This window comes from Microcebus murinus, chromosome 4, assembly GCF_040939455.1.
Source record: "Microcebus murinus isolate Inina chromosome 4, M.murinus_Inina_mat1.0, whole genome shotgun sequence".
Lineage (NCBI taxonomy): Eukaryota > Metazoa > Chordata > Mammalia > Primates > Cheirogaleidae > Microcebus > Microcebus murinus.
In genome coordinates this window covers 63,013,378-63,028,134 of record NC_134107.1, presented here as the reverse complement: position 1 = coordinate 63,028,134, position 14,757 = coordinate 63,013,378, and the positions used below count along the sequence as shown (strand labels likewise).

Below are 14,757 nucleotides of genomic sequence, written 5' to 3'. Positions count from 1 at the left end.
TTGCTCAAGGTCAGGAGTTCGAAACCAGCCTGAGCAAGAGTGAGACCCCGTCTCTACTATAAACAGAAAGAAATTAATTGGCCAACTAATATATATATAGAAAAAAAATTAGCCGGGCATGGTGGCGCATGCCTGTAGTCCCAGCTACTCGGGAGGCTGAGGCAGCAGAATCGCTTGAGCCCAGGAGTTTGAGGTTGCTGTGAGCTAGGCTGACGCCATGGTGCTCACTCTAGCCTGGGCAACAAAGTGAGACTCTGTCTCAAAAAAAAAAAAAAAAAAAAAAAACTTATCCTTTAGTGAATTTTGGTGACTTTATCAGTATTTAGATTGATTCCACTTTTTGGTTATTTTGGATAATGCTGTTAAGAATTTTTCATTTACAAGTTTTTGTTTGAACGTATGTTTTTACTTCTCTTGGATATAGACCTTGGATTGGAATTGTGGGATCATATGGCAATTTCATATTTAAGTTTTTAATAAAATTGTGATAAAATACACATAACATAAAATTTACCATCTCAACCATTTTAAAGTATACAGTTTAGTGGCATTAAGTTGACACAACATTCACAATGTTGTGCAGCCATCGCCACCATTCATTGACAGAACTATTTGTATTACAAACTGGAACTCTGAACCTATTAAACAATAGCTCCTCGTTTCTCCCTCCCCTAGTCCTTAGCAAACACCATTCTATTTTCTGTCTCTATAAATTTAACTATTCTAGAGAATTCATATAAGTGGAATCATATAATATTCTGTGTCTAGCTTATTTTACTTATCATAATGTCCTCAAAGTTCATTCACGTTGTAGTGTGTGTCAGAATTTTTTTCAATTTTAAGGCTGAATACTATTCCATTGTATGTATATAAGACATTTTGTTTATATGTTCATCTCATGATAGACATGGGCTGCTTCTAGCTTTTGGCTCTTGGGAATAATGCTGCTACTATGAACATGGGTGTGCAAACATCTCTTAAAGTCCCTGCTTACAATTATTTTGGGTATTCTTTTGGACTGAATTATGTCCCTCCAAAATTCATATGTTGAACCTCTAACCCCTAATATAACTAACTGTATTTGGAGATTAGGCCTTTCAGGAAGTAAATAAGGTTAAATGATGTCATAAGGGTGACCCTAATCCAAAGGACTAAGAGAAAGAGACCAGAGCTCTCATTTCCCATGCACATGGGAGAGGCCATATGAGGACACAGTGAGTGGGCAGCTGTCTGGAAGTCTGGAAGAGAGTCCTCACCAGGAACTGAATTTACCAATACCTTGATCTTGGATTCTAGACCCAGAACTGTGAGAAAATAAATTTCTGTTGTTTAAGCTACCCAGCCTTTGGTGTTTTCTTATGGCAGCCCTTATTGAGGTATTTACTGAGAAGTGGAATTGTCAGACCATATGGTAATTTAAGTTTTAATTTTTTGAGGAACAGCCATACTGTCTTCCACAATGACTGCACTGTTTTACATCACTAGTGTCAATGCACAAGGGTTACAATTTCTCCATATTCTGACAGCACTTTTTTTTTCCTTTTTGCAAATTTTTTTTTTTTTTTTTTTTTTTTTGAGACAGAGTCTCACTTTGTTGCCCAGGCTAGAGTGAGTGCCATGGCGGCAGCCTAGCTCACAGCAACCTCAGACTCCTGGGCTCAAGTGATCCTACTGCCTCAGCCTCCCGAGTAGCTGGGACTACAGGCATGCGCCACCATGTCCAGCTAATTTTTTCTGTATGTATTAGTTGGCCAATTAATTTTCTTTCTATTTATAGTAGAGACGGGGTCTCGCTCTTGTTCAGGCTGGTTTTGAACTCCTGACCTCGAGCAATCCACCCGCCTCGGCCTCCCAGAGTGCTAGGATTACAGGCGTGAGCCACCGCGCCAGGCTTTTTTTCCTTTTTGACAGTAGCTATCTTAATGGATATGAAGTAATATCTTCTTGTGGTTTTGATTTGCTTTACTTAGTGATTAGTGATGTTAAGCATCCTTTCATATGCTTATTGGCCGTCTATATATCTTCCTTGGAGAAATGAGTTTCTTTAAGGAATTCAAGAGCCAGTAGTGATACTTATGAAATAAATACTATACATTATAATATACTTCATGCAATAATAGGAGTAACTATAAGGTATAAACATGGTTCAGAGGAAGGAGTGAAAAAAGTCTTTGAGAGTAAGAGGAGAAGTATTAAGGAAAGCATTCTGGAAGAGGTGACATCTCTCTTGAATTTTGAAAGACAAATAGTAGTTTGTCAAGTAGGTAAGATTAGGGCAGGATTTCTTAATTAAAATTATTTTAATTGATTCAAAAGATGATGTGGGGTAGAGCTTAACCAAATTAAAGAATTCAGTGAGGGTTTTCAAAAGAAAATGATAGTTGAGTTTAATATTTAATATTAAATATAGAGACTTTAATGTTTTTCCCCCACTTCTGAAACTAGCCATTTCTGTAAGGAGCTCTGTGAACCCACGTAAGTCCCATTCACTTTTCTCCTCACCAGTGTCTTTCACACTGAAGAGCATGATTCATTAGTAGGTAATGTAATCAATTTCATGGGACATGATTAGTATTTTTTGAAAACAAAATACAATTATCAGAGTGCATCACAAAATGCAAGGGTAAATTTTTTTTTTTTTTTTTTTTGAGACAGAGTCTCACTCTGTTGGCTAGGGAAGAATACAGTGGCATCAGCCTAGCTCACAGCAACCTCAAACTCCTGGGCTTAAGCAATCCTTCTGCCTCAGTCTCCCGAGTAGCTGGGACTACAGGCATGTGCCACCATGCCTGGCTAATTTTTTCTATATATTTTTAGTTGTCCAGCTAATTTCTATTTTTAGTAGAGACAGGGTCTTACTCTTGCTCAGGCTGATCTCGAACCTCTGAGCTCAAACGATCCTCCTGTCTTGGCCTCCCAGAGTGCTAGGATTACAGGCGTGAGCCACCGCGCATGGCCAGGGTAAATTTTTTAAGGGTAAATATTGTTATGTTAAACTTTCTGTGTATGTGTTTTTGTGTACTATGTTGCAATATAATGTATATTTCTACTATGGTCTCAGTCAAAAAAAGTTTGAAAGCCAGAGTTCCACACTATTTTTTGTCTCCTAATGTACATCCTTATTTCTTCAAAGTATTTTTAGTTCCTGTAACTGCCTTGTTTTAGTAGCATTGGAGTAGGGTATGCAAGAGGGAGAACATAATTTATTAAAAATGCTGGTGAGAAAAGCTAATATGAAAAAGATTAATACTAATAGTATTAAATGTTGACAAGGATATGGCACAACTGAACCACTTATGCAGCACTGGTGGTAGTGTAAATTAGTACAATGATTTTGGAAAACTGTTTGGCAGTATCTTCTTAAGCTGCATATATGTATGTCCGATGGCCTAGCAGTTCCACTCCTAAGTGTATCTTCAACAAAAATGTGAACATGTGCACCAAAAGCCACATACAAGAATAATCATAGTAGCATTATTCAAAATAGCCAAAGATTAGAAATAACTCAAATATCCATCAACAGAAAGGCTAAATAAATGTTAGCATATTTATAAATGAATGCAAGTGACACTATGTGCCATACCATGGATGAATCTCATTAACACGATAGTAAGCAAAAGAAGCCAGCCGGGCGTGGTGGCTCACGCCTGTAATCCTAGCACTCTAGGAGGCCGAGGCAGGCGGATTGCTTGAGGTCAGGAGTTCAAAACCAGCCTGAGCAAGAGCGAGACCCCGTCTCTACTATAAATAGAAACAAATTAATTGGTCAACTAATATATATAGAAAAAATTAGCCGGGCATGGTGGCACATTCCTGTAGTCCCAGCTACTCGGGAGGCTGAGGCAGGAGGATCGCTTGAGCCCAGGAGTTTGAGGTTGCTGTGAGCTAGGCTAACGCCATGGCACTCACTCTAGCCTGGGCAACAAAGTGAGACTGTCTCAAAAAAAAAAGAAGCCAGACAGTGTTTCAGTTTATAAAGTACAAAGCTAAGCAAAATGAATTATGTGTTAGAAGTCAGATAGTAACTATTTTTGGTGGTGATGGTGTAGTGGGGTAGTTGCTTGGAGAGGGCATGTGGGATGTTATATACTGTTTATCTGGGTGCTTGTTATAAGTGTGTAATCACTTTGTAAAAATCGAGCTGTATACTTAAGATTTTTGCATATTTTGGTATGAGTATTAAAAGTTTTAAAAATATATACATTTTTGTCTTGTTTTAAAATTTGATAGCAAAGGCTGGGCATGGTGGCTCATGCCTGTAATTCTAATACTCTGGGAGGCCAAGACAGGAGGATTCCTTGAGCTCAGGAGTTTGAGACCAGCCTAAGCAAGAGCAAGATCCCCACCTCTACAAAAAATAGAAGAATTAGCCAGTCATGATGGCTGTAGTCCCAGGTACTTGAGAGGCAGAGGCAGGAGGATCGCTTGAGCTTAGGAGTTTGAGGTTGCAATGAGCTATGCCACTGCACTCTACCCAGGGTGGCAGAGTGAGACTTTTTCTCAAAAAAAAAAAATTGATAGCAAATAATTTTAATTCAGGGATAAATTTTAAAGCACCTACTTTGTGTAAGGTAAAGTGCCAGTAGCTATTGGAAATACAAAGATGGAAAGATGGGGCTCTTAATTTCTAAGGACTCGTGCTTTTTTGGGGAAGACGCATACTTAAATAACATGATGCTGGAAAGACTGGTGAGAACATAGTGTTTGAAATCATCCCCAGCATTGATACAGTGCTTTTGTTTCTGGTTTTGTGTTTTTTTAAAGGTATCTTAATCGTGTCCTTTTGTTCCTCTTTTTTTATATAGCACTTAACAGATACCTCTCATGGTGTAAGAAATAAGTGCCTACGATTACTTGGCAATCTTGGCTCTTTGGAGAAAAGTGTCACAAAAGATGCAGAAGGCTTAGCTGCCAGAGATGTCCAGAAAATTATAGGGGATTACTTCAGTGACCAAGATCCACGTGTCAGAACAGCAGCTATAAAAGCCATGGTAAATGTGATTATGGAAACTAATTGGGGGTAGTTTTCATTTGAGGTTCCCCTGCTCTGCTTTTTTTTAAGTTCATGACTACTGTTACTTTGGATATATTCTGAATCTCCCCAGCATTCACCTTACGCACACTTTCAGGAAGGTATTACTGGTGGTAACGTGGAATTCAACTGTACACATTCTTGTATAACAAATGACTTCTCTGGTAACTTTCATCTGTACTTCTGAAACATGGAAGGTGCAACCTGTACCTGTTACATTCCCTTCAGCAGGGAGGGATCTGACTTAGTATCGTATTATAACAGAGAGAAATGGTAACCATTTCTTCCTTAGCCTTCAGATCATTATTTCATGTTTTTCTAGTATCCCCTTGGGACAGTCCATGGATTAGGTTTATTAAATGCTTGACTGTTTCTACTGAAAAGTTTTTTTTTTTTTTTTTTTTTGAGACAGAGTCTCACTTTGTTGCCCAGGCTAGAGTGAGTGCCGTGGCGTCAGCCTGGCTCACAGCAACCTCAATCTCCAGGGCTCAGCGATCCTACTGCCTCAGCCTCCCAAGTAGCTGGGACTACAGGCATGTGCCACCATGCCTGGCTAATTTTTTGTATATATATTTTTAGTTGGTCAATTAATGTATTTCTGTTTTTGGTAGAGACGGGGTCTCGCTCAGGCTGGTTTCGAACTCTGACCTTGAGCAATCCGCCCGCCTCGGCCTCCCAAAGTGCTAGGATTACAGGCATGAGCCACCACGCCCGGCCTACTGAAAAGTTTTTTGACCAGGTTTCTTTCTTTCTTATTTATTTATTAATTGACATTGGTATAAATTTATGGTGTATACATGTAATTTTGTTACATAGATAAATTGCATAGTGGTGAATTCAGGGCTTTTAGCATATCCATCACCAGAATAATATTCATTGTACCCACTAAGTAATTTCTCAACGTCCACCACACTCCCACCCCCAACGCTTCTGAGTCTCCATTGTCTGTCATTTCCATACTTTCTCTCCAGGTGTACACATTATTTAGCTCTTACTTACAAGTAAGAACATGCAGTATTTGTCTTTTTGCATCTGTGTTGTTTCACTTATGAAAATGGCCTCCGGTTCCATTCATGTTACACATAAGACATGGTTTCATTTTGTTTTATGGCCTAATAGTATTCCACTGTGTATGTATATCACATTTTCTTTATCCGGTAATCCATTGATACTTAGTTGATTCTGTATCTTTGCTATTTTGAATAGTGCTGTGACAAACATGAGTGCAGATATCTTTTTGATTTTTGTAATGATTTCTTTTTCTTTGGGTAGATATCCATTAGTAGAATTGGTTTCTCATTTATATAACACTGATTTTGGCTAAAAGAATTATGTAAGTGTGCTATAATAGGGGAAAATATGTGAGATTATAGGAAGACATTGGAAATATTGATCTTTTGCTCCCAAATACTTAAACCAGGTCTTTATTGTCTAGTTGCAGCTCCATGAAAGAGGACTGAAATTACATCAAACAATTTATAATCAGGTATGATTATATAATTCTCATCTGGAAGGGGAGGGGTACTATTATAAAGCTGGGAGGATGGCACATTGGTTTTTGGAATTTGAAAACATAAGGATTTAGCTGGCTGATAGTGGCAACATTAATCGGGGTGATTGTGAAGTCATACCCAAAACATACTTTCCAGGGACAGAATGGGGGATATGTAATTCTATAGCACTAATACATGTGAGAAGGACTTTTAGGAGGATTTGAGTAGCTCAATATGAATATCAGAATGCATGAAGAAAAGCATAGTATTTATAATAAGAAAAGTGATAATCTTGCTGATCTCTGGACCATACATGGTCATTTCTAGTCACCACACTTGAGACAAACTAGAATGTGTATGGAGAAAGGTGACCAAGACCATAGGATCATATGAAAAGATGTCATATGATATATTATCAATAAAGAAAGGCTTAATGAAGTTATGGAAAAGCTGATTGACAACCAAACCAAAAGGCCTTATAAGGTGATATGTCCCTTAGAGCATAATTGAATGAATCTGGTAACAGACAATCTAAATCCATGCTCAGAGAAGATCGCAGATTTTATTAGCCTGCCAAAAGTGGTTTTATTTCAGGGGAAGATAGCAAGTAGCCAAGCTCCTGTAACTGCTCTGTAAACCATGTTTATTCTTTTACAAAATGAAGTAGAATGGGTCCAGGATGCTTGTGTTGGTGTGACCATTATCTTCTGTTCTTATTGGAAAATTATATGGGAAGCCAAATAATTAAAGTTAACTTGGAGAGTAAGTACTTAGAGGAAGGAAAGTTAGTTGGGGAAGAAGGGCTCACAGTAAGCTGCCAGAGCAGCTTACAGAGGCCAAGCAAAGGTTGGCCTTCTTTGTTGGGCAAAGGTTCAAGAAATTAAAACCACCCATAAGTATTTTATTTGGCATCCTTAACCAGCCACCCTATCTTCATTTTAAAAATAATTTGAACATTTCCTGCCAGGACACAGAACTTTTTGAATCCTTCATTGCAGGCCTGTAAATTGCTCTCTGATGACTATGAACAAGTGCGCAGTGCTGCAGTCCAACTTATCTGGGTTGTTAGTCAGCTCTATCCTGAAAGGTAAGTGTGGGTGTAAGCCAGCTTTTGTTCATTGCTAAGCCATTTCTCTCTTCTCACCATGTAAAAAGCCCATCTCTAGAAAAGGAATGTTGGTTAGATTTTTAGAAGATATTGTGAACTAGGAGAAAAGCACAGGCCCTGAAAATCAGGATGCCAGGTCCTTGTTTTCATCTCTGTTAGGAGTTTTTGATCTCTGTGCACCCTGGGAAAGATACTTTATTTCTTTGGCTCCCAATCTTCTGATCTGTAAGTGAAGAAATTGGGATATCTTCCTTAAGTGCTTTTCAGCACTTTAAAATAACTCTTTAGAATTGTTTGGGACTCATTTTAATTTCATATGGTTTGGGCCAAATGCCAGATAAAGGTACCAGGTGAATTTGAGAAAAATGAATCCTTACGTACTGTTTTCCTGGTTAAAAATGTTTTCACAGAAATTAAATCATTGATTCTAAAAGTGATTCTTTGAGGTGGAAAGAAAAATATTTTTTCCATTTTATGGAAGAGCTCCTTCTATAGGAAAAAGAGGTGTTCTTTCCTCTTTATTAAACTGCCAAAATTTGAAAACCAGAATGAGTTAATAAACCTACAGGAGTAGCCTCTATTTGTAGATTTTTAGGATTTAGACACATACACAAATAAAGACTAATTGGAAATTGTCTCTTCTTTTAGGACCAGAGTGGTGAGCAGGCTTTATATTGATTTATTCTGAGATTTACTGTATGTATAGCAGTTCAGTTATAGGAGATGTTAAACTTAAGGATATAAAATACTCTTATAGCTAGCTTTTGGTATCTGCATAAATCTCTTAGCTTTTGGTTGGTTATACCGTTTTATTGAAGACCCTGAAAATTTGCAATGCAACTTAAAGGGTTCCTTCATACTCCCACGGTGATTTATTTACTCTGAAATATATTTTATTCTAGGATATGAACTATTCAATTATCATTTCCATGTGTGTCAGTCTTCATTAGTCATTCTCAGTTTATTGAATCTGCAGCCTTAGGATCATGTTTTATCATATGTGATTTCTTTTAATTTAGCATTGTCCCAATCCCTTCTTCTAATGAAGAAATTCGCTTAGTTGACGATGCGTTTGGAAAAATTTGTCACATGGTCAGTGATGGCTCCTGGGTGGTTCGTGTTCAAGCTGCAAAGCTATTGGTGAGTTACACTTTCTTTAATGAACACATTGCTTGTTAAGTTTTTCCAAACATTTTGAGAAGCTATGGATAGGAACAATGTGACCCACATTCAGAAACCCTAGAATTTCTTTTAATATAGAAAGGAATAGCTCATTCTCCTGTAGAAAAATAGCCTTTTAGAACTAGAAAAAATCTTTAAGATAATCCTATTTGTTAGCATCTGAGATAGCCAATCCATAGAGAAAAAGGAAAATAAGAAATAGTTGCTACTATTTATTAAACATCTGCTGTAACACAGATATTATTGAAGAGGGCCCTTTATATACATTTTCTCGTTTACTCTTCATTGTAATCCTGAAAGATAGATATTACTCTGTCTTGATAGGTTTTCCAGATGAGAAAACTGAGGCTCTGATGAGTTAAGTAAAATTTCCAGCATATACAGATAGAAAATTATACAGCGAGATTCAGAAAATTATAGAGCGAGATTCAGATCCCAATTTTCCGTCTTTTTAGCCCAATACTTTCCTACTGTTTTATTTTTGAGGACTCATAGCACATTTATCAAAAAATTTTAACTATTTAGGGGTAAAACTGTCCTGTAGTAGAAAGACTGTTGGCCTGATACTCAGCCTTATTTTATATCTGTGTTACCTTGGACATGTTACTCGATCTTAGTTTCCTCATCTGTTTTTTTTTTTTGAGACAGAGTCTTGCTTTGTCGCCCAGGCTAGAGTGAGTGCTGTGGTGTCAGCCTAGCTCACAGCAACCTCAAACTCCTGGGCTCAAGCGATCCTCCTGCCTCAGCCTCCTGAGTAGCTGGGACTACAGGCATGCGCCACCATGCCCGGCTTACTTTTTCTATATATATTTGTTGGCCAATTAATTTGTTTCTATTTATAGTAGAGACGGGGTCTCGCTCTTGCTCAGGCTGGTTTTGAACTCCTGACCTCGAGCAATCCACCCACCTCGGCCTCCCAGAGTGCTAGGATTACAGGCGTGAGCCACGGCGCCTGGCCTCCTCATCTATTAAGTGGGGTTCTAGTATCTCTCATGTTTACCTAACAGGGTTGTCATGATGCTCAAATGAGATACTGTCTGTGAAATATATATAAACTGGAATGTACTATACTATGTGGGGTAGGTGGGAGTTATAGTATGTAAAGGTATGTAAGTATCTATAAAAGTATATATACATGTCACAGCAAGAAAATCTGAGGTTCTTTTTGGACACTTTCCCTTTGAGAGTCCTCAGCTTTGCCACTCTTGGTAAGGTTGTTGGCTTTGGACCTGCCTGTACAGGACACAGATCCAGTGATAGCTTTAGTGCTATGACCAGTATGTGTGGGGGTAACTGCAGAAATCTGTGCAAAGCATTTTCATGGAATAATAAGTTACATGGATGATTTCAGTATTTCTTGCTTATAGATTATATTGCTTGTCCATAATAATGTTAAATAAGCCAGCTGTTACTGATTTTATTTCTGAATTCACATTTTAAAACTTTCTTTTAGTTTATGAATATTTTAAAATTCATAACCATTCCATCACTCATCATATCCTTTTTTTTTTTTTTTATAAAACAGAGTCTCACTTTGTTGCCCAGGCTAGAGTGAGTGTCATGGTGTCAGCCTAGCTCATAGCAACCTCAAACTCCTGGGCTCAAGCAATCCTGCTGCCTCAGCCTCCCGAGTAGCTGGGACTACAGGCATGTGCCACCACGCCCGACTAATTTTTCCTATATATATTGGTTGGCCAATTAATTTCTTTCTATTTATAGTAGAGACGGGGTCTCGCTCTTGCTCAGGCTGGTTTTGAACTCCTGACCTCCAGTAATCCGCCCACCTCGGCCTCCCAGAGAGCTAGGATTACAGGCGTGAGCCACTGCGCCCGGCCTCATCATATCATTTCATTCAGCTTTTTCTGAGCATCTACACTGAACTCTTGTAGGGGGAGGCGAAAGATGTTTTAAAGAAATAATTTAATGATATGTCTTTACCTGAGTAGACAGTTTAGAAAGGTAATCCTTAAAGCAGAATCAATCATAATTTTCACTTTTGTACCCCATAAGATTTGAAAATCATTATGTACAGTTGTGTGAATAATGAATGGTAAATTGAAAGGGTTTCTACTTGAATGATTCTAACTTAAGTTATGCACTTCATGTTATAATTTCATGATTTCAAATCTAAACGACTCCAAATTGTATAAGTAATTATGCTTATATTTAGAAGTAATTAATAATATAATCTTGTTAGTATTAATAATAATAACAATTGCTACTGTTTATCAAGTTCTGGAGCTACAAAGCTAGGCATTTTTAGTCATATACACACACAAACACACATTCACATATACATATACACCCACTTCCTTATATATAGGCATATGTATGTGCATGCATACACTTTTGTGTGTACTTTCTGCAAGTAATTATTAATCCTTAAATTATCCTTAAACTCTTTGAGGTAGATATTATATTACTCATTTTATAAATAAGAAAACCAAGGTTTAGGAATGTGATGTAATTTGTCCAAGACCACATAGTTAATAAATTACAGACTAGGACTTTAAACTTCATGATCTGAAGCCCATGTAGAATTCTTTCCTAGTGAGGGTTCAGTTATACACATTGGGAGCAGTGGTTGGGCAGTTAAGGCCCTGGTTTACTAGTTTCTCTGTGCAAGCTAAGAGATAAAGTTGCCCTGTTCCAGCTTTCCAGCAGACAAACCTGTGACCAGATAAATAACATGTAATCTTTTTTAAAAAAATTATTAATTTTTTAATGAACACATTGTAATGTACATATGTATGGGGTATAATTTGATGTTTTGATACATATCTATGTTGAGTAATGATCCAAATGGGGAAGTTAGTATATCTGCCACTTCTGCATTTGTCATTTTTTTGTGGTGAGAACTTTCAAGAGTCTTTCTTCTAGCTATTTTGTAATATACAGTATTATACTGTTAACTGTAGTCACTCTAATGTGCAAATAACACCAGAATTTATTCTTTTCTATCTAATTGTAACTTTGTACCCATTGTCCACCTTCACCCCTTCACCCTGTGCCTCTTTCCCTCCCCAATCTCTGATAATCACTGTTATATTCTCTGTCTCTATGATACCAACTTTTTTTTTTTTCTTTAAGATTCTATGTATGAATGAGATCAGATCATGTGGTATTTGTCTTTCTGTGCCTGGCTTATTTCACTTAACATATCCTCCAGATTCATTCATGTTGTCACAAATGACAAGGTTTCATTCTTTTTATGACTGAATAGTATTCCATCATGTATATATACATTTTCTTAACCCATTCATCCCTTGTTGGACATTTGGCCATTGTTAATAGTGCTGCAATAAACATGGGAGTGAAGACCCCTCTTTGACATACTGATTTAATTTCTTTTGGATATATACCCAGTAGTGAGATTGCTGGATAATATGCTATTCCTATTTTTAATTTTTTGAGAGACTTCCATGCTGTTTTCTATGATGGGTGTACTAGTTAACAATCCCAGCACCGTGTGAGTGTTCCCTTTTCTTCACATCCTTGCTAACACTTTTCTTTTGTCTTTTTGATACAGCCATTCTAACTGGAGTAAGTTGGTATCTCATTGCAGTTTTCATTTGTATTCCCTGATGATTAGTGTCTTAGTCTGTGTCACTACAAAAGAATATCTAGAGCTAGCTAATTTATTAAAAAGCAAGGTTTATTTGGCTCACAGTTCTGCAGGCTGTGCAAAAAGCATGACTTTAGCATCTGCCTCTGGTGAGAGTCTCACAAAGCTTCCACTCATGATGGAAGGTACGGGGAGATCACATGGTGATAGGTGCTAGGCTTTTTTCAACAACCAGATCTCATGGGAACTGAGTGTGAGAACTCACTCACTCCTTTAAGAATGGCACCAAGGCATTAGTGAGGGACCCACCTCCATGATCCAGACACCTCCCACCAGACCCCACCTCCAACGTTGAAGATAAAATTTCAACATGAGACTTTGAGGGAACAAACAAATTATATTCAATCCATAGCAATTAGTGATGTTGAGAATTTTTTCATATACCTGTTAGGCATTTGTATGTCTTCTTTTGAGAAATATCTATTCAGGTCTTTTGCCCTTTTTTAAATTGGGTTATTTGGGGGTGGGTTGCAATTGAATTATATTCATGTTCCTTATAGATTCTGGATGTTAATCCTTTGTCAGATGTATAGTTTGCAAATATTTTTTCCCATTCTGTAGGTTGTCTCTTCACTGTTAATGGTTTCTTGCCGTGCAAAAGCTTTATAGTTTTTGAGATCTCCTTTCAAATTAAAAAAAAAAAAGCTTTTAAGTTTGATGTAATTCCATTTGTTTGTTTTTGCTTTTGTTGCCTGTGCTTTTGAGGTATTATTTTTAAAATCCTTCCCCAGGCCAATGTCATGAAGCGTTTCTCTGATTTCTTTTAGTAGTTTCATAGTTTGAGATTTTACATTTAAGTCTTTAATCCATTTTGAGTTGATTTTTGTATGCGGTGAGAGCTAGGGGTCTAGTCTTACTCTTCTGCATGTGGATATCCAGCTTTCCCAGCAACATTTACGAAGAGATTCGTTTCCCCAATATTTGTTATTGGAACCTTTGTCAAAAGTCATGTGGCTATAGATGTGTGAATTTATTTCTGAGATCTCTATTCTGTTCCATTGGTCTATATGCCTGTTTCTATGCTAGTGCCATACTGTTTTATAGTATGTTTTGAAGTCAGTGTGATGCCTCCACTTTTGTTCTTTTTGTTCAGGATTGCTTTGGCTATTTGGGTCTTTTGCGGTTCCGTATTAGTTTTAGGATTGTATTTTCTATTTCTTTGAAGAATGTTATTGGTATTTTGATAAGGATTGCATTAAATATGTAGATCTCTTTGGGTAATATGGCCATTTTTACAATATTAATTCATCCAAATCATGAACATGTGATAATCTTCCATTTATTTGTATTTACTCTTAAATTTCTTTTATCAGAGTTTTATAGTTTTCAGTGTAGATATCTTTTACCTTTTTACTTAAGTTTATTCCTAGGTATCTTTTTTTTTTTTCAATAGGTATTGTAACTGGAATGGTTTTCTTAATTCCTTTTTTAGATAGTTCACTCTTAGTTTTGAACTCCTGACCTTGAGCGATCCTCCTTCCTCGGCCTCCCAGAGTGTTAGAATTACAGGCGTGAGCCACTCCGCCTGGCTGATAGTTGACTCTTAGCGTATAGAAACACTACTGATCTTTGTATATAAATTTTGCATCCTGCAACTTTACTGAATTCATTTATTAGCTTTAACAGTTTTTTGGTGATATCTTTAGGATTTTCTATATATAATCATGTCATCCTGAAACAGGGACAATTTGACTTTCTTTACAATTTGGATGCCCTTTATTTCTTTCTGTTGCCTACCTGCTCTGTCTTGGACTTCCAGTGTATATGAATAGAAATAGTGAGTGGGTATTATTGTTTTTCTTATTCCTAATTTTAGAGGAAAGGCTTTCAATTTTCCCCATTTAGTATAATATTAGTATGGATTTGTCATATATGGCCTTTATTATGTTGAGGTGCATACCTTCTATACCTAATTTGTTGAGAGTTTTTGTCTTGAATGGATGTTGAATTTCTTATAGGCTTTTTCTGTGTCTATGGAAATGATCATATGGTTTTTGTCTTTCTTTCTGTTAGTATGGTTTATCACATTTATTGATTTGTGCATGTTAAGCCATCCTTGCATCCCTGAGATGAATCCCGTTTGATCATAGTGAATGATCTTTTTAATGAACTGTTGGATCAATATACTAGTATCTTGTTGAGAATTTGTGCATAAATTCCTATATACATATAAGAATAGCCTGTGTTTCTTCTTTTCTTTTTTCCTTGTCCAGTTTTGAAATCAGGGTAATGCTGGCCTCATAAAATAAGTTTAGAAGTATTCCCTTTTCTTCAATTTTTGGAATTGTTTGAAGAGAATTGGTATTAGTTCTTCTTT

The 14,757-nt window shown here is 37.0% G+C and overlaps 1 protein-coding gene across 1 annotated transcript in view; it reads left to right on the top strand.

Annotated features, from left to right (window-relative positions):
- INTS4 (integrator complex subunit 4) overlaps positions 1-14,757 on the top strand; it is a 103,636-nt gene that overhangs the window by 26,187 nt on the left and 62,692 nt on the right. The window contains exons 5-8 of the mRNA XM_076002338.1: positions 4,806-4,991; positions 6,468-6,518; positions 7,524-7,612; positions 8,653-8,773. Of these exons, the coding sequence (XP_075858453.1) occupies positions 4,806-4,991; positions 6,468-6,518; positions 7,524-7,612; positions 8,653-8,773 (447 nt within the window). The remainder of the gene's footprint in view (positions 1-4,805; positions 4,992-6,467; positions 6,519-7,523; positions 7,613-8,652; positions 8,774-14,757) is intronic.